At 44.0% G+C, this 21,087-nt stretch overlaps 2 protein-coding genes across 2 annotated transcripts; both read left to right on the top strand.

The window, feature by feature from the left end:
• Window positions 1-608: 608 nt before the first annotated feature.
• Window positions 609-3,054, top strand: zbtb26 (zinc finger and BTB domain containing 26). The gene has a single exon (XM_023792286.2). The coding sequence runs from the start codon at window positions 609-611 to the stop codon at window positions 1,914-1,916; it is 1,308 nt and encodes a 435-aa protein (XP_023648054.2). The 3' UTR covers window positions 1,917-3,054.
• Window positions 3,055-12,598: 9,544 nt separating this feature from the next.
• Window positions 12,599-20,739, top strand: LOC140581645 (uncharacterized). Its single transcript, XM_072705033.1, has 2 exons — window positions 12,599-14,793; window positions 20,187-20,739. Exons 1-2 carry the CDS (start codon window positions 13,645-13,647, stop codon window positions 20,652-20,654), a joined length of 1,617 nt encoding a protein of 538 aa, XP_072561134.1. The 5' UTR covers window positions 12,599-13,644; the 3' UTR covers window positions 20,655-20,739.
• Window positions 20,740-21,087: the final 348 nt, after the last annotated feature.

Below are 21,087 nucleotides of genomic sequence, written 5' to 3'. Positions count from 1 at the left end.
CTCCAGTCTACCTTCGGTTACCTTTATACAGGCGGCAACGCGCTTATTTAAGTCGATCTAAACTAGTATGATAATGCGGCGCGTTCAATGCGCGTCTGCCTGCCCCGCCGCCGGTTCAGCGCCGGGTGGGGAAGCCTGGGGGATTACACGATTTGTCAGACAAACACTGTCGCTGTTAAACCGCAGCCAGCCGCACTGAAGTCCAGTTCATTGCAAAGCAACAGTTAGACAAATGTGCATTTAAAGCGCAGGTTTCTGGGTTCCTCCACGAGGCGAGTGAAAGTAATACACCATTATATGCATTAGTCTTACTAATCCGTAGGTTGTTGAGTATGTCCAAATAAGCTTTTGTGTTCATTTCAACTTTTGTGTACGTCAGTTAACTATCATAATTGAATGGAATGACCTAATATGGGAGTGCATGAGTATATTGTCTTAAAACACATGCTTTGTTGCCTCTTTGTAAATGCCTAAAGAAGTATAAAATGAGATTTGCGTTCATGACTGCAATCTGGATAGACTGCATTTTCCGGCAAAGGAAAATGATGAATTTTCTGACGAATTTCACACACGTGCTGCCTTGTCTGGTCCCGCAGGCCCAGTGAACCATGGCCCAGAGCCCGGTTATCCTGCAGTTTTGCTTCTCCACCTTCGGGGATTCCATGCTGCAGAAAATGAACGCGCTACGCCGCCAGAGCCGGTTCTGTGACGTGACGGTCCGCATCAACGAGCTGGAGGTGCCGGGCCACAAGGTGGTGTTCGCTGCCGGCTCGCCCTTCCTCCGCGATCAGTTCTTCCTGCAGGACTCACGGGAGGTGCAGATCTCCATGCTGCAGAAGGCGGAGGTGGGCCGCCGCCTGCTGCTGTCCTGCTACACCGGCACGCTGGAGTTCCCCGAGCTGGAGCTGGTGAACTACCTGACGGTGGCCAGCTTCCTGCAGATGGGTCATGTCGTGGAGCGCTGCACTGATGCCCTAAACAAATTCATCAAACCCCGCGAGGCTCCGGAGGAGCGCGTCGTTACACAGGACGGCCGGCGGGGCCTGGCGGTGGCCGAGGCAGAGAAGAAGGAGGAAGAGGAGGAGGAGGTGGATGATGATGATGATGATGACGACGACGATGATGATGATGAGGATGTGATAATCCAGCCATGTTCGCCGCCCTCGAGGCAGACCCGTGATCGGAGCGAGGGCGAAGAGAGCCCCATCACCATCGTGAAGGTGGAGTCTGTGTGCGACCGTGTGACGGACATGCCCAGCAGCCTACAGGGTCGCTTCCCCGCCTCTGGCTCCGCCCCTCCGCTGCACACGCCCGAACCACAACACTCGCTCATCAACTCCACCGTTGACACACGGGCGGCCGAGGTGGCAGCGCCACCCCTGCAGGGCTACACCCTGAGCCCCACTGGGGGTCCGGCGGGGAAGGGCTCCCTGGGAGGGCACCTGCGCAGTGTAGACAAGGGCCTGCAGTGGTACCACCAGTGCCCCAAATGTGCCCGCGTCTTCCGTCAGCTGGAGAACTACGCCAACCACCTGAAGATGCACAAGCTCTTCATGTGCCTGCTCTGCGGCAAGACTTTCACCCAGAAGGGCAACTTGCACCGGCATATGCGCGTCCACGCCGGCATCAAGCCCTTCCAGTGCAAGATCTGCGGCAAGACCTTCACCCAAAAGTGCTCACTGCTGGACCACCTCAACCTGCACAGCGGTGACAAGCCCCACCGCTGCAACTACTGTGACATGGTGTTCGCCCACAAGCCGGTCTTGCGCAAGCACCTCAAGCAGATCCACGGCAAGAACAGCTTCGACAACGCTCACGAGCGCAGCCTCCAGGAAGGCTCCAGCGACTTCGAGTACGGCCGGCTCCAGGACTGTGGCTCTGACAGCAAGCCCCTGCTCATGGAGGACCCCATGTAGTGTCGAGGTTGCCCGCCCTGCACTTCTCTCCGCAGCCTGCTGGTGCTGCTTAACGTTACTGTGTCGTTTCTGGCTCGGAGACCGACGTGTCCAGGCACTGGAATGCAAAGCAGATGCAAGCAGCTGGCTGGACAATGCCAAAGGCTGTTTATCAACCCCAAACACTGTGTCCATTTTCAAACGAGAGGAGGCCATTCTTCCCAATGAGCCTCGACGTTTTTAATTTTTTAAAAAAAGCTGCTTATTTATCATTTATTTCTTTTATCAAATCATAGATGTAATTTAGAAAGCTGAGAAGGTCATATCAGATCATTGCTTGTTTAAAGGTACAAGCGTAGAAGAAAAACACATTATAGAAAGAAATGTTGATCTGAGGTCAGAAGTGCTTGTGAAAGCCCAGCCTTTTGGCTATGAGATGGTTACCTTCTGCAGTGCATGTGCTGGTCCCCGGGAGCCATCCCAGTCCCGCAGCGTGTCCAGACAGGCACTGGATTATCTGAGACATTGGTGGGGGGAAGCAGATGTTGAGTTAATTCTGATGTGAACCAGTTAGAAAACATTCACCCATACATCCGCCCTCTAACCATTTATCTAGCAGGTCAGGGAGTGAAAACATTTATTTTTACAATCAATTCATGGGCTGCTATTGAATCGTCAGGTTCGGAACATTATGACACATGGACCATTGCTGCCGGGGGATCTTTCCTGACATGCCTCCACACAACCCTCTCGCTCATTCTGCATGTAGGTGATTGTGACAGCCAGTTGACCTACTGTGTGACGTCCCCTGATGGCTCTTACAGGACTTATGGTACATCATCGGTGTCCTGTTTTTATACGGGCAACACCTGCACCTCTCGATATTCATTTGTGTGCATTTATGGACTGTAGAATCACGTGTCTTTTACGGCTTTTCCATTTTAACGTTAAAATGAAAGAACCACCACAGAATGTGATGGTAACACACGGTTAATTTCATCTGATGGGTATAAATGGCGTATGAGACTCTGCACAATGTTAAGTTGCATTTTGATAAGGTAATGTGTGGTTAAAATGTATATTACTGTAATATTATGGTAACTAATAAATGCTGCAATACTGCAGTTGAAAACCTGGACTCAGGAAAAAGCTACTCAGACACAGTGTCCATGTGTGATTAAGCTACTCACTGCGTCCTCAGTAAAGGAGGGTACATGTCATCATTGGTATTTTTGAAATATTTTGCTTATTATAGTCATTTTAGAAATAGTTTTATTCAGTTAGGTGAGGTGTTGACTCTAAGTGTGTGATTGTATGTGTGCCAGTCTGTGCCCTGTATCATGCCCTGTCCTTGCAGGCTCACTGCGACCCTCTGTTGCAGTGTTTCTAAGCCGAGTCCTAAGGGCCACCCAGACAGTGCATATTTTAGCTCCCTCCCAGCTCTCAGCCAATAAAAAAACACTTGAATGCCTGGTAAAGGTGTGTTGGGAGCTGGGAGGCAAATGTTGATTGTCCTGGGGTGTCTGAGTACTAGGTGGAGAAACACTGTTCTACTGGATGATATGAATGGAAGCATGGATGGATAAGTAATAGCTTAACTGGAAAGGGTCGTCCAGGGTGGGGATTATCTGTCATACTTTCCTAGAATCATCTGCTTCCTGCCTCTCTCTCTCTCTCTCTCTCTCTGCTTTTTGGTTTGATGCAACACGCCTTGTTTTGTGAGCTGTGTGCGTGACCCTCCATGTCATTATGTCAGGTGCCTCTGCATTTTAATTGGGATTGGGAGTAGACTGACAGAACTATGTTTGTGAGCATGACTGCAAGGTATATTTTAAATGTCCCCTTTTTAATAGATTTTTTTTCTTGTGACCTCGCCTTCTGCTTTTGTACTGCTGCCACCCTTGGCACTGCCGCACCTATTGTAATTCACATTAGGTGGCATTCTATGAAAAATAAAATAGGTATAGGTATGAGAAACCTTCCAGTCATAAGAATAACAGCCGGTAAATGGAAAATGCTCACTGAAAATCTTGTGCCCCTTTTTCTGGTGTGGGTGTGATCTTTCCATAATAGGGAAAGCATTAAGTGCCAGGAAACACTGAAGAGTTTATTTTGGAAAATAAACATTTTAACATAGATGAGGACAGAGTTGGACATATTTACCACTGGGTGAACGCTGGGGCTTTTGGGAATAGCATCTGAAAACCAAATTTTAAACTGAAACCGGAAACGACTCCCATGGATGATGAAAAGCTGTGTCTTTGAGCTTCTCCTTCTTTGACTTGCTGCTCCTCCTACTGCTCCTCCTGCTGCTCCTCCTGCTGCTCCTCCTGCTGCTCCCTTCCCGGTGGGAACAGCTGCCTGGGGACTCACCAATCAGAGGGGCAGCTAGCACTGATGTTCGGCCTACCGTCAGCCCAAAATGTGTATTTTTGTACGCTTCAAGCTAAATGCTTTAAAATTACAAAAAATTATGAAAACTATTGTACACAGGAATAAAATTTCTCCATCATTTGTGACATTTACTCAGTATTTTTCCTTTAGTGGCTTTAAGTAGCCCTGGGTTGCTGAGTGGGCGATAATTCTTTGTGTGTTAATGTGTGCAGAAAAGGGACTTTGGATTTGTCTGAGAAGCGTGTAGCAAGTGGTCAGGGTCTATTAGTGAGGACCTGCATTGGTCTCTTTCTGGTCAAATCACTTCTGTATGGTGCCTGAGACACCAAGCAGACTGGCTTGGTGTCGAAATCATTTGTGTAACGAATTGTTGGATGATGAGAGACCACCCTTAGTGGCACAGGATGCCTTGGCACCATTAAGCCTTCCTGAGCCCCTCGTCTGACCCATGCCACTCCCTTCTTGCCTGGCAGAGTGTGACAGGAGGCCTGCTCTGCCTGCTTTGTGACTACCGGGGTGGAGGTCAGGCCTCCGTTTGCGAGCTGCTCTACAGAACAAGATACAAACAAACGCAATAACAGATGATGACTGATGACTACTATTTTTGGAAATGCCTTAAATATCAATCTTGGAAAAGAACTAACATGAGTCAATGTTAGAGTGAAAAAAAACAATTAAATTTTGCAGTAATTGCAACCAGATGGACAAGATTGTAGGTCCTACCAGTCATCAGAGACAGGAGGATCATGTGGGTGCACCTCCATGTAGTATCACAGGAGAAATATTTTGAGTAGCTGGGTTAGCTAACGTTTGATTGTTTTTTCGTGAACATATCCTGATGCGTCTAAAATGATTGTGAAGATTCAAAGTCTCGGACATTGACAGTGAAATCAGGGTTTTTTTTTAAACTACTGTAGGAAATACAAGGTTGTCAGGTGCCGAACTGTGGGATGCACACACGGTGGGAGATTTACATAAGCTAACTGCACACGAGGATCCGACCGGGTACACACAGGACTCGGGTAAACACACGAGCAACAATAAGGAAATGTAACCATTAACATTAATAATAACAATACAACAAGAGCTATTTACAACTGCACGCGGGGCATGCTGGCACATGCGCCCCGCCGGTGCTACACTGCCCCCTCCTCAGAGGTACAGGTTAGTGATGGGAAGTTCGGATCATTTTACCGACTCGGACCTTTGAGTCTCGTTCAGCAAAATGAACGAATCTTTTTTCGAGTCATTTCGTTCATTTTAGCAAAATATAATTAAAATGTTACCTGTTACCTCCCTAACACATCTACTGCTTACACAAATGTTGATCACACTACAAACAAGACAAAATTATAATGCTATAAGAAACAGAAAATATTAATTCACTGTTTACCTGGGTCTTTAGTCTATGATTCGCTCACCTCGCCTCTTATCTGACAAGTTTTCGGGTTTGAGTCGTTCGTTCATCACGTGACAGCCCAATTAGCTAACCAAGGCAGTCTGAGCCGGAAAAATAATTGATTAGCTCATCTCTCCAGTCTTCGGTTTTGAGTCTTTCGTTCATCACATCACAGCACCATAAGTTTAAAGCATGGATCTATATGAGGGCCATGTGTCTGCATGCCCAAAATGACTCCAAATCAGCCATAAAATTAGGACAGTAATCATGAGCTCCATTGTGCTGTGCAAGAGCACTTTTCTTCCTACATTTTCAAATCAAAACGTTGTACAGTGATGATGAAAGCATGATCAGGCCCGGAACGTTAAGCACAATGTGGGCACAGACAAGTCGGGGGGACAATCATGCTCAGGCATGGTACAAGGCAACCGGGCCAAGTGTGAGTACACCCTAACACTGACCATTTGCCAGGCTGAGCTCTACCTGCGAGGGTCCTGGAGCAGCTACTGGAAGACGTGATGCAACTCTACTCACCTCAGCCACCTGACAGACAACCTCAGTGCCTCAATACCTACACTGGAAGAGCAGCCTGCAAGGGAACAGCGGGCCATGAGATACAGACACCATCAAGAAGGGTTACAGAGCCAAAGACTCCACTCACTCACAGAGACAGTCGCTTGTGATGGAACTCAGGGGTTCCTGGCGAAGCATTTGCGTTATTTGTGATTATAACATTATTAAGTGTTTCCCCTGTTTATGTTAAAGTTCAGTGGTCAGTTTAACAGATAAACCACACACAGTTCCTCAAACTGGTCAGATCCCACGCAATTTATTTGACTGGAATATACCTGCACTTAAGCAGGTTATGGCAAATTATAATCACTCTGACACACAATATCAAAAAGATCTGAAATATTTACAATGAATATGAGTCTAAATAATGTTAGGAAAGCCCAAAAACGCCCAGTTATGTTAATTTTCTGTTTTATTTGCATGGATTAGTTGAAAATAACAAAGGAAATATTAAATGCATATTTTACTTCCAATGTGTACCATTTATTTCTGTGAGCGCTACTAATGACTACAGCCTAGAAAAATTCTGGATTTCCATGACATTACTCTGTATTATTGTGTTTGGGGCCCTGTAGCCTAAGCTCCAGCTGGGGGCATCAATTGTTATGGAATAACTATAAATATAAAAATAATTGTGCAAGAAAAATTAGTCTGTCAGCTTGCTGGAAAACAGTTTGGCTACACATTAGTTCCCATCAAAGTATATGATGCTTCTGTAATCAGTTATGGCCAACAAGCAACATCTTATACATGATTTAAAGTGGTCAAAACAGCAAACTGGGATGTGTTGGTGCTGGGCGATACTGGTAATTTAATCAGTCTCAGTCAGTCTCATATCACACCAAATCCCATCAGATAAGTAGTTCAACAACGAACATAAATATACCTGAAGGCAGTGGGGCTTCTTTGGATAGTATAATGGCTTCTGTCCTACCTGAATGAACACAAAACAGTGATTGGTTTAATAAAAATTTCTGTTGTCGTGTCCCATTGTGCAGTAGTTAGCAGGGTGTTTTCACCGGTGGGCCCCTGGGTAACATCCTGGATGATCATTGCCGGGCGCACACACGCCCACACACACAAGCCAGTTTAGAGACGCAAATTTACCTAAGTACACCTCTTTCAATCTTGGGAGTAAAACAGAGGATCCAGAGAAAATTCATATAACACTAGGAGAACATGCAAACCTCACACACAGAGCAAAAGTGATCTTTGACTCCCAGCCCCCAAAGGTGTGATGTAACTCATGTGTCCTGAGCCTCTGTGCCGTCCAGACCCGAAAAATCACCCAACCATCAGTTTGTTTGTACTGGGCAGAGTCACCTGGGGCCCGTGCCAAGCAGCACAGGGCACAAGGCTGGGGTACATCCTGGGCAGGATGCTAGTCCATCACAGGTCATATACACACACACTTATACACTATGGGAAATTGTAGATGCACCAATTAGCCTAAACAATGTCTGCAGGAAAACATTCACGCATACACCGAGCAGCAGGGGCATTGCTAGAGATTGTGGGCCCCATGAAGGCATATCATATTGGGACCCCCAGTCCAGACCAATCCAGCTATTCTCCCAATTTTTTAGGCTGCCTGTCATTCTGGGGCCCTTGGAATCATCGCAACTTTCCCCCGCCATTACGGCACCCCTGCCAAGCAGTGATGAGATTCAAAGCCCCAAACATGACACCTTACTTTCAAGTCAATATATATTTAAAAATGTTGAAGTTTAAATGACGGTGTGTTCATTTCAATTATATTATATTGGGATCAAAATGACCCCATATTAGTTTCATCATATTAACACAATTCATATTTAATTGAAGTTCCTGAAAACTATCAGCATTAAAGGATGTCAAACAAGCTTTTAAGTAATAATGTGGGTAGTATTGGTAGGATAAGGGAAAACACACACACGCACACACACACACACAGGTATTTTGTTTCTAAACACACAGGTATTTTTTTTTTTTAAATAATGATTTAATATTATTTTTTAAACCAATCAGCATACCCTGTACTGGTATAAAAAATGAAATGACAGATGCCTTATATGGAGGGCCCTCAGAATTCCGGAACTTATATAGGAAGATTTTCCTATATAAGAAGCAATTGCACCTTCACATTTCATTCTTAGAGACTCTCTCAAAGGACGCACTGGTGAAAGAGAATATAAGCTATATCGTTTTCATAATTTCAGTATGGGTTTAAGTTGCACAAAGGTGCAGGGCCCTAAACAAAAAAATGTTCAGGGCCCAAAAAAGAAAGGCACTCTTCTCAGGTTCTGCAAGAAGCTGAGGAGGACTACGCCAAGAGATATAGACACGGCTACCATGACTGAAGGCGGCCATGAGATAGCCAGTGATTGCCCTGCTGGCAAACAAGATGATAATGTACAGCAGGAGAGCAGCCCACTTGACAAGGCTGGCTCAGACCTGTCAAAAGATGACGGAAAGCAGGAGAGCAGCCCTCTGGACGAGGCTAGCTCAGACATAGAAAAGGATGATGGACAGCAGGAGAGCAGCCCAATTGACGAGGCTAGCTCAGACACGGAAAAGGGTGACGGACAGCAGGAGAGTAGCCTTCTGGACGAGGCTGGCTCAGACGTGGAAAAAGATGATGGAGAGCAGGAGAGCAGCCCTCTAGACGAGGCTAGCTCAGACACGGAAAAGGATGATGGACAGCAGGAGAGCAGCCCTCTGGACGAGGCTAGCTCAGACATGGAAATGGATGACGGACAGCAGGAGAGCAGCCCTCTAGACGAGGCTGGCTCAGACGTGGAGAAAGATGATGGACAGCAGGAGAGCAGCCCTCTGGACGAGGCTAGCTCAGACGCGGAAAAGGATGATGGACAGCAGGAGAGCAGCCCTCTGGACGAGGCTAGCTCAGACGTGGAGAAAGATGACGGACAGCAGGAGAGCAGCCCTCTGGACGAGGCTAGCTCAGACATGGAAATGGATGACGGACAGCAGGAGAGCAGCCCTCTAGACGAGGCTAGCTCAGACCTGAAAAAAGATGAAGGACAGCAGGAGAGCAGCCCTCTGGACGAGGCTAGCTCAGACGCGGAAAAGGATGATGGACAGCAGGAGAGCAGCCCTCTGGACGAGGCTAGCTCAGACGTGGAGAAAGATGACGGACAGCAGGAGAGCAGTCCTCTAGACGAGGCTAGCTCAGACGTGCAGAAAGACGACGGACAGCAGGAGAGCAGCCCACTTGACAAGGCTAGCTCAGACAAAGAAAAGGATGACGGACAGCAGGAGAGCAGCCCTCTGGACGAGGCTGGCTCAGACGTGCAGAAAGATGACGGACAGCAGGAGAGCAGCCCACTTGACAAGGCTAGCTCAGACGTGGAAAAGATAGACAGACAGCAGCTTCAACGCAGAGGCAGGAGCACCCAGTTAGACAGGGCAGGGGCACCCAGGCTGAGGTCTAAACGAGACCGGAGACAAATAAAATCACAAAGTGATTTGGGGAAGGCTCCCGAGAAGAAGAAAAGGCAATTTAACAAAAGACGACCTTTCCCAAACGGCACAAAGTCGGCACAGTCCAGCCATGAAAGATCTGTAAACTGGACCTGGAGAGGGAGGTGAAGGACAGGTCAGCCAATGTAGCAGCCTCATGTATGCTTATAATATAAGTGCCATGAAAACAAAAATAAAGTGTACTGCTGACTTACATGCTGAGTGGTCGGTGAGTTTTATTCCTCCTATTATTATTTACTTTAGCCCAAACATACAGGTCAGACTTTCAGATATGCCGCCTTAAAAAAAAAAAACTTAATCACTAAAATTATTGTATTGCACATATAACACAAAACTCAGTTTGCTAGAGATATTCTGATTAGGGGATTCAAATTTTATTACGGATGTTGATACAGAGGTTTCCACTACAAATGCGCAGAGATGGGTGCTGAGGTCAAACAGGCCTTTGCATCGATTTTGTCTGAAGGTAAGATTCCCACCAAGTTACACACTGACAAAATGAGACGTTTCTGCGGCCTCGGGTGGACCGAGGCATCGCGGGAGCAGAGAGACACACAGAAACTCGCTTGCCTGACAGAGCGCGCTCTTTATTATCGGTCATGGAAAGGAATACATCAGGCACCAAACGAGCACCTAATCTATTACATATAGGAAATACAAGGTTGTCAGGTGCCGAACTGTGGGATGCACACACGGTGGGAGATTTACATAAGCTAACTGCACACGAGGATCCGACCGGGTACACACAGGACTCGGGTAAACACACGAGCAACAATAAGGAAATGTAACCATTAACATTAATAATAACAATACAACAAGAGCTATTTACAACTGCACGCGGGGCATGCTGGCACATGCGCCCCGCCGGTGCTACACTGCCCCCTCCTCAGAGGTACAGGTTAGTGATGGGAAGTTCGGATCATTTTACCGACTCGGACCTTTGAGTCTCGTTCAGCAAAATGAACGAATCTTTTTTCGAGTCATTTCGTTCATTTTAGCAAAATATAATTAAAATGTTACCTGTTACCTCCCTAACACATCTACTGCTTACACAAATGTTGATCACACTACAAACAAGACAAAATTATAATGCTATAAGAAACAGAAAATATTAATTCACTGTTTACCTGGGTCTTTAGTCTATGATTCGCTCACCTCGCCTCTTATCTGACAAGTTTTCGGGTTTGAGTCGTTCGTTCATCACGTGACAGCCCAATTAGCTAACCAAGGCAGTCTGAGCCGGAAAAATAATTGATTAGCTCATCTCTCCAGTCTTCGGTTTTGAGTCTTTCGTTCATCACATCACAGCACCATAAGTTTAAAGCATGGATCTATATGAGGGCCATGTGTCTGCATGCCCAAAATGACTCCAAATCAGCCATAAAATTAGGACAGTAATCATGAGCTCCATTGTGCTGTGCAAGAGCACTTTTCTTCCTACATTTTCAAATCAAAACGTTGTACAGTGATGATGAAAGCATGATCAGGCCCGGAACGTTAAGCACAATGTGGGCACAGACAAGTCGGGGGGACAATCATGCTCAGGCATGGTACAAGGCAACCGGGCCAAGTGTGAGTACACCCTAACACTGACCATTTGCCAGGCTGAGCTCTACCTGCGAGGGTCCTGGAGCAGCTACTGGAAGACGTGATGCAACTCTACTCACCTCAGCCACCTGACAGACAACCTCAGTGCCTCAATACCTACACTGGAAGAGCAGCCTGCAAGGGAACAGCGGGCCATGAGATACAGACACCATCAAGAAGGGTTACAGAGCCAAAGACTCCACTCACTCACAGAGACAGTCGCTTGTGATGGAACTCAGGGGTTCCTGGCGAAGCATTTGCGTTATTTGTGATTATAACATTATTAAGTGTTTCCCCTGTTTATGTTAAAGTTCAGTGGTCAGTTTAACAGATAAACCACACACAGTTCCTCAAACTGGTCAGATCCCACGCAATTTATTTGACTGGAATATACCTGCACTTAAGCAGGTTATGGCAAATTATAATCACTCTGACACACAATATCAAAAAGATCTGAAATATTTACAATGAATATGAGTCTAAATAATGTTAGGAAAGCCCAAAAACGCCCAGTTATGTTAATTTTCTGTTTTATTTGCATGGATTAGTTGAAAATAACAAAGGAAATATTAAATGCATATTTTACTTCCAATGTGTACCATTTATTTCTGTGAGCGCTACTAATGACTACAGCCTAGAAAAATTCTGGATTTCCATGACATTACTCTGTATTATTGTGTTTGGGGCCCTGTAGCCTAAGCTCCAGCTGGGGGCATCAATTGTTATGGAATAACTATAAATATAAAAATAATTGTGCAAGAAAAATTAGTCTGTCAGCTTGCTGGAAAACAGTTTGGCTACACATTAGTTCCCATCAAAGTATATGATGCTTCTGTAATCAGTTATGGCCAACAAGCAACATCTTATACATGATTTAAAGTGGTCAAAACAGCAAACTGGGATGTGTTGGTGCTGGGCGATACTGGTAATTTAATCAGTCTCAGTCAGTCTCATATCACACCAAATCCCATCAGATAAGTAGTTCAACAACGAACATAAATATACCTGAAGGCAGTGGGGCTTCTTTGGATAGTATAATGGCTTCTGTCCTACCTGAATGAACACAAAACAGTGATTGGTTTAATAAAAATTTCTGTTGTCGTGTCCCATTGTGCAGTAGTTAGCAGGGTGTTTTCACCGGTGGGCCCCTGGGTAACATCCTGGATGATCATTGCCGGGCGCACACACGCCCACACACACAAGCCAGTTTAGAGACGCAAATTTACCTAAGTACACCTCTTTCAATCTTGGGAGTAAAACAGAGGATCCAGAGAAAATTCATATAACACTAGGAGAACATGCAAACCTCACACACAGAGCAAAAGTGATCTTTGACTCCCAGCCCCCAAAGGTGTGATGTAACTCATGTGTCCTGAGCCTCTGTGCCGTCCAGACCCGAAAAATCACCCAACCATCAGTTTGTTTGTACTGGGCAGAGTCACCTGGGGCCCGTGCCAAGCAGCACAGGGCACAAGGCTGGGGTACATCCTGGGCAGGATGCTAGTCCATCACAGGTCATATACACACACACTTATACACTATGGGAAATTGTAGATGCACCAATTAGCCTAAACAATGTCTGCAGGAAAACATTCACGCATACACCGAGCAGCAGGGGCATTGCTAGAGATTGTGGGCCCCATGAAGGCATATCATATTGGGACCCCCAGTCCAGACCAATCCAGCTATTCTCCCAATTTTTTAGGCTGCCTGTCATTCTGGGGCCCTTGGAATCATCGCAACTTTCCCCCGCCATTACGGCACCCCTGCCAAGCAGTGATGAGATTCAAAGCCCCAAACATGACACCTTACTTTCAAGTCAATATATATTTAAAAATGTTGAAGTTTAAATGACGGTGTGTTCATTTCAATTATATTATATTGGGATCAAAATGACCCCATATTAGTTTCATCATATTAACACAATTCATATTTAATTGAAGTTCCTGAAAACTATCAGCATTAAAGGATGTCAAACAAGCTTTTAAGTAATAATGTGGGTAGTATTGGTAGGATAAGGGAAAACACACACACGCACACACACACACAGGTATTTTGTTTCTAAACACACAGGTATTTTTTTTTTTTAAATAATGATTTAATATTATTTTTTAAACCAATCAGCATACCCTGTACTGGTATAAAAAATGAAATGACAGATGCCTTATATGGAGGGCCCTCAGAATTCCGGAACTTATATAGGAAGATTTTCCTATATAAGAAGCAATTGCACCTTCACATTTCATTCTTAGAGACTCTCTCAAAGGACGCACTGGTGAAAGAGAATATAAGCTATATCGTTTTCATAATTTCAGTATGGGTTTAAGTTGCACAAAGGTGCAGGGCCCTAAACAAAAAAATGTTCAGGGCCCAAAAAAGAAAGGCACTCTTCTCAGGTTCTGCAAGAAGCTGAGGAGGACTACGCCAAGAGATATAGACACGGCTACCATGACTGAAGGCGGCCATGAGATAGCCAGTGATTGCCCTGCTGGCAAACAAGATGATAATGTACAGCAGGAGAGCAGCCCACTTGACAAGGCTGGCTCAGACCTGTCAAAAGATGACGGACAGCAGGAGAGCAGCCCTCTGGACGAGGCTAGCTCAGACATAGAAAAGGATGATGGACAGCAGGAGAGCAGCCCAATTGACGAGGCTAGCTCAGACACGGAAAAGGGTGACGGACAGCAGGAGAGTAGCCTTCTGGACGAGGCTGGCTCAGACGTGGAAAAAGATGATGGAGAGCAGGAGAGCAGCCCTCTAGACGAGGCTAGCTCAGACACGGAAAAGGATGATGGACAGCAGGAGAGCAGCCCTCTGGACGAGGCTAGCTCAGACATGGAAATGGATGACGGACAGCAGGAGAGCAGCCCTCTAGACGAGGCTGGCTCAGACGTGGAGAAAGATGATGGACAGCAGGAGAGCATCCCACTTGACGAGGCTAGCTCAGACCTGAAAAAAGATGAAGGACAGCAGGAGAGCAGCCCTCTGGACGAGGCTAGCTCAGACGCGGAAAAGGATGATGGACAGCAGGAGAGCAGCCCTCTGGACGAGGCTAGCTCAGACGTGGAGAAAGATGACGGACAGCAGGAGAGCAGTCCTCTAGACGAGGCTAGCTCAGACGTGCAGAAAGACGACGGACAGCAGGAGAGCAGCCCACTTGACAAGGCTAGCTCAGACAAAGAAAAGGATGACGGACAGCAGGAGAGCAGCCCTCTGGACGAGGCTAGCTCAGACATGGAAATGGATGACGGACAGCAGGAGAGCAGCCCTCTAGACGAGGCTGGCTCAGACGTGGAGAAAGATGATGGACAGCAGGAGAGCATCCCACTTGACGAGGCTAGCTCAGACCTGAAAAAAGATGAAGGACAGCAGGAGAGCAGCCCTCTGGACGAGGCTAGCTCAGACGCGGAAAAGGATGATGGACAGCAGGAGAGCAGCCCTCTGGACGAGGCTAGCTCAGACGTGCCCAGAGCAAAAATTTGCTGCTCAAAGCTTGCTCTTCTACAGCTCAGGAAACAAAATTGAGATTCTGATTTCAGCCTCATTTTAGTTTCCATTTTGTGTGGTTTGTTTCTGATATGTTTCTCCTAAAATTCACTAGGAGAAATAGATGAGACAGGACAACTAGCAACAGGAGTCATACTTGAGACTTAAGGGAGATGGCTCACTAAACTCAACTCAGTCTTATTAATGGCTCATTTTTTCTCCTTAGTAAAAGAAAATGAGCAGTACTAGAGCCACTACGGAGAAACAAATCCCCACACCCACACATACACACAAAATCAATATTACAGTAATGGACACTTTTATAAATGCTGAAACAATTAAGGCCTTTATTAAAACAGCCAAGTTTACAACACTTTGCACATTGGCACATTAATTTTTAACAGATGAATAGCATATTACCACAAATTTAGTGTCCATCACTACAATGCAAACGCTCCAAATCCTACCAAATACAGAACCCACCCACTGGTATTGTGTGTGGGTCATTGGTATTGCCTGAGAACATTGAGGCTGGTACAATGGCTGAGTAACAGGCAATGACCGTGTAGGTTGAGGCTGATACTGTGGGTGGGTAGAAGGAGATGACTGAGCAGGTGGAGGCTGGGACTGTAGCTTATAAGGCAGAGGTGACTGAATAGGTGGAGGCTGGTTGACACTGCACGCCACAGAAATTGGGTATTGCTGTGCAGAGGTGGATTGAACTACCTGAGGCAGTGATGGGAGGTTGTAGAATCTCTCAGCAGCAGCATCTTTTGTTTTTATGTCCTTCCTTGTGCCCTTCTTAGCATCCACCGTCTTGTCAGCTGTTCCAATATAGTCCACTGTGGCACTGTAGAACTTGTTGTCAGACCATCTTGCCAGTACTACATCTCCTGGCTTCAGATCTCTGAAGCAAGCAATGGGTTTATCATCTTTCTGTAATATATCACCTTAAAAAATTCTTAAAAAGCCTTAAAATTTTTTGTAGTGTATCCATCCTCAAATGTCAAAAACACAAAAAGACCTTAAAATGAAGACAGAGTGAATAATGGAGATTTTACTACATCTTAATTTATAAACTACTCAAAACAGGGTAGGGTGATGCCTAATGAACTGTCATATCACAATGTTCAAAATGAAACAACGTGATGAACGATGGCATCATCTCAGAGTATGGGGAGATAGGTAGTATACAGAGTACTGAGGAAAACCAGTGTTCACAATAAAAGTTAAAATCAACAGAAAGCTGCCGTCTTTCCTGTGCGATACAGACCCAATTCACTGCAGCCAGAGCCTATTACTCAGCATTCAACCTCCTGCTCTCCATCATTACTTTTATGGTTTTGTTGCAGCCAAATTCACAATATAGTTGGTGCCATTAGCATATTTCTGTGCCTGTTGTCAGACAATGTTGTATGAAACAGTGTTTTATCATAGCCCAAATCATATGAATATGGGCATGTCCATGTTAGTTGGCTTTGGGTCTGTTATTTCAGTATATAATGTTACAATGATTTAATATGCTGCAAATGAAACAGCTTCTTATGTTTATTTATAATTCATGTATGCTACCAGGTAGAGTGCACTCAGTCCACTGTGGCCCCCACCCTAGATACTAGGTATCATCTAAGATTTTGGTTGCCATATCACCAAAATTAAAAGTTAAAATAAAAAGATTTTAAGAAATAGTATAAAAGAGTTGTGCAGTAATGTAAGAATAATTCAATTACCATCTTGGTCATCTTTGGATGAGCCAGGATTTTGTTCATAAAGTCTCATCTTCTTTGGTGGGTAGCGTGCTCTTTTGGGCAAATCTTTTTCCCCTGGCAGGCATTCCAATCTGTGAATAACAGTACAGTATTTCAATTTTAAAGTGGTTCTTATGTTAATTCAGCTTCAATTCTTTTAATTTAATATTAAAAGTACATCTCATAAGTTGTTGCAGCAATTTTTGGTTGATACCATTTGCTACACAGTTTTGGAACTGAATTTAACCATATTATAACAGAAAAGACATTGACATTATATCAGTGTCCATTCATCCGACGAGTAGTTGTAGCACGTCAAAGTGGACCAAATTTTTTGAAACGACGGGAAAGCACGAAAATCTCAACATAAATTACAAATTCGAAAACGAGCCAGGAAAGGGGTTTCTCCTCTACACCATAAGAGGGAATCACCATGGAATACCCAAAAACAGTCAATCCACAGCCGAGTTTTTGGGGGAAGCCCATGAGCAACGTATCAAGCGCCCAGCAGGTGCAGCTGGAGAAAAAGGCCGCCGCCGATCGCGGGGATTGTAACATACCTAATATTATTACTTATACAAAATACGTCTACGAATTTTTTAAAAAGATTTTTAATTAACAAAAATCGTTTACATATAACAAACATGTTAGATTAGAAATGCATATTCAGATAGATAGTGACGTTCTCTTAACCTTTATTATTTTACCTCGACAAAGTCACATTTTTAGCTCAAATGGCGATTATGTTTTATTGATTCTAACTCTATTTAGCTCTATAACAACATATTTGCTGGGCCGGCTCGATTTTCATAATTATTACCTTGATAAATCTACAGTATTAAGGATTTTACTTTTCCAATTAGCATTTAATTGCAGGCCTAATCACATTATGAAATACTGCGATGTAATTTTTCAATATGTGCAGCCCTACATTGATGGCTAAATTAATTCGTTAGTCTTAATACGCAATTGTAATTCCAGTTTTGAAACAAGACAAAAACTAATTTCTCATCTATTTAACAATAAAATCTTGACGCTTCTTAAAATTTCTACCGTAGTTTTAACGTCATTAACGGATTAATACGCGAATAAGCCAGCGACCCTATTTATCTCAGCAGGGCTCGCGACCAACTGAGAGCTAGGCGTACGTACTGTACACCTATCCAAAGTTACAAACCTGTGATTAATGGGTGCGAAAATCAACGCATCTTGCATATGTCGGATTCTAATGATTAAGTTACAGCTATAACTGAAAAGCTACAACCTCCATTAAAATAGAGTATTTCGGCCGAAGTCGTCGGCTTCCCGCAGTTTTCAGAAGACAGCCTGCAGTAATTACTATTTGCCGCACATGCCGACCAGATTTCAAAAAGTATTGTAACCAACATAAATACAAAACTTCACTGAAATTATATTCAACAAAAAATTATCTTTCTTTCTTTTACGAGGCAGTACCTCTCTCCTTCGTCCCTCGCATCTTTCGCGCTCACTTAACGGTCACAGTTTAAGTCAGCCTAATTTGTAAATTAACCAATCACGATGCACCATGTGTAATAGATAGCGCTCTTCACCAATGACATTTTCTAATTCTGACATTGTGCCTATACAGTACATCAGCCAGAAGGTTCACAGTTCAGAGCTTTTTGCGCCAAGTTTGTACAACTTCAGAAAGCGGTAAGTGGATATAAAGCCATTAAATATTACTTTTACCCAAGAATGAATAATTAAATTTTTGTAGTAGTACGCAAGTGTAGGTATGTTGAATTCGATTGTACTCAGAGGTAGGAAAAAGTATCTGCGACTGGTGAATCAGTGGGAAGATGGTATGTACATATAAGTAGGCTAATTATAAGTACATTTACTCAAGTACTGTACTTAAGTACAATTCTAAGATACTTGTACTTTAGTTCAGTATTTTTATTTCATGGCACATCTAATTCGACTAGATTTCAGGGACAAATATTGAATTTCAATGGTAGTGGGATAAGTCTTTTTTTAAAACACATATACTGTATAGACTAAGGCTGGGCAATATATCGACTTTTTACGATATGTCGATATGTTTTCATACGGGATATATGATGAGACAATATCGTTTATATCGATATAGTTAAAGATGCTTTAAAATTATACTCGTAGAGCCGCTAATCCGCCTGTTTCTCCTCACCCTGTCCGTCTCTTGCAAAACTGTGCCTGCCCCTCTCCCCTCTCCGAACACAATCCACCCCTCCTCTCAAAAAGTAAGGCCATTTGAACACTAAACATATCTTCTTACAAATTATTATTGTTGTTAATGATTGCGTAACAGGCCTATGTTGTGTGAGGATTCAAGGTGGCAAAATGGAAGACATTTTCATATAGAAAACTTTAAGTGAGAGCCAACCAGGAGGTAAAAAAAATATATAAGAACGGATTTTATTTTGAAATTGCACTGCGTTGAAATAGTAATTATATCGCACTGACAAATGAGTCTAAGGCTACGTTCACACTGCCATGCTGAAGTAACTCAAATCGGATTTTTTGCCTTAATGTGACACAGATCTGGGGTGAGTTTCCCGAAGCCTTCTTAACACTACAGTACGTCGTTCGTTAGTTATATCTTTTAACACAGAACTTAAGAACGACGTAGCGTTAAGAACGCTTCGGGAAACTCACCCCTGATCTTTTCAGGGCTGTGTGGACACGCAAATGAAACTATTTGGGGAAATGAATCTGTTCAAACTAAAATGGAAGGAACCTATCGTAATATAGTAGTATTTGAAATAATTGCCACGTGGCTACAATGCCAAAGAAAAATAAAGAGCCTGAAGTCAAAGTTTAAAGAGGCAAAAGACTCGAATTAGCTCAGCGGTCACGGCCACACAACGTGCCAATTTTACGACCAGCTTTTTACCCGTGTAAAAAGTCGTGTAAAAACGTATCAATGTGCGCATGCGTGACGTTTCGGAGGACTGATGCGTTCATGATACAGTTCACATGTACTTATGAATGTGAACCGTCAAGATAGACAAATCCGATCTGAGCAAAAAATCGGAATTGAACAATGTGGCTGGCAGTGTGAATGTAGCCTTAAACTCTGTTTTATGAGGTGGTCCATGAAACATAACTGAATTATGTCTCATGGGATACTTACAGAAAATATAGTTATTACCAATAACTATACCAATACCAGCTTTGCAGCATATAAAGTCATTTTGAATTCATTCAGCCTATAACAGAATATTAAAAATTATAAACAAATTGTGTGGAGGATAATGAGATCAACTTAAGATATTATTATATATGCATTAAAGGCAGAGAAATTAGTATGATCGAGACATAGGAAAGAAGTTGGGATGAGAATGGAATAAGTTCATAGGGAGCACTCTTGGTTTTCTCTGCCTGAGATCAAAAAGAGACACAAAAGCTGAGAAAATATGAGAATTATTTTAGACCTTGATGAAATCTCATTTGAAACTTAAAAGGAGTCTAATTTGAGATTTTGTGCATCTTTTAGAATAAAATGAGAAACAGGAGAAATAAGCCATAGTCTCGTTATGGTTTCTCACAGACTTCATACTTGTCTAGGAGAAATAAAGGAAATATATTTGAGAGCTCTTTTCTAATTTTCTTTTCCTCTGGGTGGAGAAAGATGACGGACAGCAGGAGAGCAGTCCTCTAGACGAGGCTAGCTCAGACGTGCAGAAAGACGACGGACAGCAGGAGAGCAGCCCACTTGACAAGGCTAGCTCAGACAAAGAAAAGGATGACGGACAGCAGGAGAGCAGCCCTCTGGACGAGGCTGGCTCAGACGTGCAGAAAGATGACGGACAGCAGGAGAGCAGCCCACTTGACAAGGCTAGCTCAGACGTGGAAAAGATAGACAGACAGCAGCTTCAACGCAGAGGCAGGAGCACCCAGTTAGACAGGGCAGGGGCACCCAGGCTGAGGTCTAAACGAGACCGGAGACAAATAAAATCACAAAGTGATTTGGGGAAGGCTCCCGAGAAGAAGAAAAGGCAATTTAACAAAAGACGACCTTTCCCAAACGGCACAAAGTCGGCACAGTCCAGCCATGAAAGATCTGTAAACTGGACCTGGAGAGGGAGGTGAAGGACAGGTCAGCCAATGTAGCAGCCTCATGTATGCTTATAATATAAGTGCCATGAAAACAAAAATAAAGTGTACTGCTGACTTACATGCTGAGTGGTCGGTGAGTTTTATTCCTCCTATTATTATTTACTTTAGCCCAAACATACAGGTCAGACTTTCAGATATGCCGCCTTAAAAAAAAAAAACTTAATCACTAAAATTATTGTATTGCACATATAACACAAAACTCAGTTTGCTAGAGATATTCTGATTAGGGGATTCAAATTTTATTACGGATGTTGATACAGAGGTTTCCACTACAAATGCGCAGAGATGGGTGCTGAGGTCAAACAGGCCTTTGCATCGATTTTGTCTGAAGGTAAGATTCCCACCAAGTTACACACTGACAAAATGAGACGTTTCTGCGGCCTCGGGTGGACCGAGGCATCGCGGG

The sequence above is a fragment of the Paramormyrops kingsleyae genome, chromosome 2 (genome assembly GCF_048594095.1).
Source record: "Paramormyrops kingsleyae isolate MSU_618 chromosome 2, PKINGS_0.4, whole genome shotgun sequence".
Classification (NCBI taxonomy): Eukaryota; Metazoa; Chordata; class Actinopteri; order Osteoglossiformes; family Mormyridae; genus Paramormyrops; species Paramormyrops kingsleyae.
This window is presented reverse-complemented; position numbering and strand designations above follow the sequence as displayed.

What these genes read in the sequence shown, in the direction of transcription:
- zbtb26 (XM_023792286.2), top strand. Translation starts at nt 609, where the DNA reads ATGGCCCAGAGCCCGGTTATCCTGCAGTTTTGCTTCTCCACCTTCGGG.
- LOC140581645 (XM_072705033.1), top strand. Translation starts at nt 13,645, where the DNA reads ATGGGTTTAAGTTGCACAAAGGTGCAGGGCCCTAAACAAAAAAATGTT. An exon ending in ACGAGGCTAGCTCAGACGTG is followed by an intron (nt 14,794 to 20,186) that starts CCCAGAGCAAAA and finishes TTCCTCTGGGTG; the next exon opens with GAGAAAGATGACGGACAGCA.